This window comes from Otolemur garnettii, unplaced genomic scaffold, assembly GCF_000181295.1.
Source record: "Otolemur garnettii isolate 467f Iridium unplaced genomic scaffold, OtoGar3 scaffold00014, whole genome shotgun sequence".
NCBI classification, from domain to species: Eukaryota; Metazoa; Chordata; class Mammalia; order Primates; family Galagidae; genus Otolemur; species Otolemur garnettii.
The window spans coordinates 30,976,157-30,978,249 of record NW_003852409.1 but is presented as its reverse complement, the minus strand read 5'-3'; the positions used below and the strand labels follow the sequence as shown (position 1 = coordinate 30,978,249).

General features: G+C 49.3%; 1 protein-coding gene across 1 annotated transcript in view; it reads right to left on the bottom strand.

Annotated features, from left to right (window-relative positions):
- Positions 1-156: 156 nt before the first annotated feature.
- Positions 157-2,093, bottom strand: part of SWI5 (SWI5 homologous recombination repair protein) — an 8,367-nt gene continuing 6,430 nt past the window's right edge. The window contains exons 4-5 of the mRNA XM_012802340.1: positions 1,117-1,238; positions 157-614 (exon numbers count right to left, since the gene is read on the bottom strand). Coding sequence (XP_012657794.1) covers positions 437-614; positions 1,117-1,238 — 300 coding nt within the window. The 3' untranslated portion in view covers positions 157-436. The remainder of the gene's footprint in view (positions 615-1,116; positions 1,239-2,093) is intronic.

Here is a 2,093-nt window from a genome sequence, read left to right as displayed (position 1 = left end):
TTTTTTTTTTACTTGAGATAGGGTCTTGCTCTAGAGCAGTGGTTCTCAACCTTCCTAATGCCGCAGTCCTTTAATATAGTTCCTGTGGGTCACAACTCATAGGTTGAGAACTGCTGTTCTAGAGGCACAAAATACCCATTTAATCTACAAAGTATTTTCCTTGTACTTGCTGCCTCTTTTGCAAGTCAGACACCTGAGGCATGGATAGTACTGAAATCACTCTGAGTAGGTCCTGGAAGACTGGGACCCTTAATCCTTAGTCTAGCAGGTGGTGAGTCCTGCTTAAACCTGCCTGCAGCTCCCAAGCAGGCTCTGTACTTAAGGAAAAACCCAAGAACTCAGGTAAGAGCTACATAGCAGCTTTTCTGGGTGTCCAGGTAGACCAGAAATTCAGTGGGCATTCTAGGAGTGGGGCACTGAGAAGGGGAGGGCAAGGCTACCAAAGGAGAAAATCTAGCACCCCTAGGGAAAGGGATGCCTCCTGAACCCTGGTTGCTCCTCTGGGGTTCTGCTGCTCACCTAGTTTGCCCAGCAGCATCTGCCCTATATCCTTGATGTCATTGTACTCATGGAGCTGGGCAATGTGGTCCTCCAGTTCATCCACGCTGTAGCCTCTGTGATGAGTGGCGGAGAGAAAGGGAGAGACAGCACTGTTATGAAAGCTCCGATGGTAATGATGCATTTGTTTAACTAATGTTTGCTAAGGGCCTACTCAGTGCTAGGCAATGGGGATAAAGTGATGGTGAGACACTCAGGAAGCTTATAGCACACCAAGGCATCTGCTCAGACACTCACTCCTGGCAAATGTGCTCTGTTCCCTGGGGGACAGGTCCCTAGCCACATTGATATTATGTGACCTTGGCCATAGTGTCTCACACTCCATAGGGACTCAAAGATGGGTATGTGATGTAAATTCCCTCAAGTGGGAAATGCACACTTTCAAAGGCTGCTCAGTCTTTGCCATATGGCTGGAGGAAGAGGGACTCCAGGAGTGTGGAAGGGCCAGCTTCCGCTGCACAATGAAAACCCTACCCACAGGGAGAGCATGAAGTGGGTTTCAGTCACTAGACGCTAACAAGTTGTCTTAACCCCACTGAGGTACCCAGTGAGGCTTACTCAGATATTAATTGGGAGATCTCCTTGTCCAGCATGTCCTCCTTCTCCTTCAGTTTCTGAATGTCTAGGAGCAGAGATTCTTCACCAGTCCCATCAGCCTGGCCAGGCTTTGGAGATGGTTGCTGAGTGGCAGAAAAGCAGGAAAACCACAATTCAGCCTATGTGTTGTCCCCCAACAGCTACCCTGCCTCCCGCCTCCAGATAAGAGTTCATTTCCCAGATTCCCTTGGAATTAGATGTGACCCTATGACTAATTCTGGCAAGCAGAACTTAATCTGAAATAGCATATGCAACATCTGGAATTGCTCTTCCAGAGACAGGGCTTCTTTTCCTCCAGGCTCCTCCTTCCTGCTGGCTGGAATAGGGGTACAACACTGGGGCTGACAGTCATCTCAGATGATGAGGTAGAAGCTACATCTTGAGGTTGTGGTGGAACAAGATGGAGGCCTGGGTCCCTGATGACTGTTTAAGCCACTGGTCTGCTGTTACTTGTACGTTTTCTTCCATTCCCAGCCAAACCACCAAACCCAATTCTAATTAATGGCTTGCCCTGGTCTTCAATCTGACCCCAGAGAATCTGCTCCAGGTCCCCTTCTTGGGTTCCCCCTCTCAAATCTGTGATATCCTTGGGTTTATAATCTCATCAGATAACAGAACTCTCCTCTAGGACAATAATTCACCTTTGAGCTTTCTCACCATTTCTGATTAAGTTCTGCTTGCCAGACCAGTACCTAGTATACAGCTAATCTGCAGGAAATGTATGTTGGAGGAACTATCTACACGTAACATAAGAAGAGACCAAAGGCTCGGCGCCTATGGCTCAACCGGCTGGGGCGCCAGCCACGTACACCTAAGGTGGTGGGTTCGAATCCCCAGCCCGGACCCGCCAGACAACAATGATGGCTGCAACCAAAAAATAGCCGGGCGTTGTGGCGGGCGCCTGTGGTCCCAGCTGCTTGGGAGGCGGAGGCAGGAGA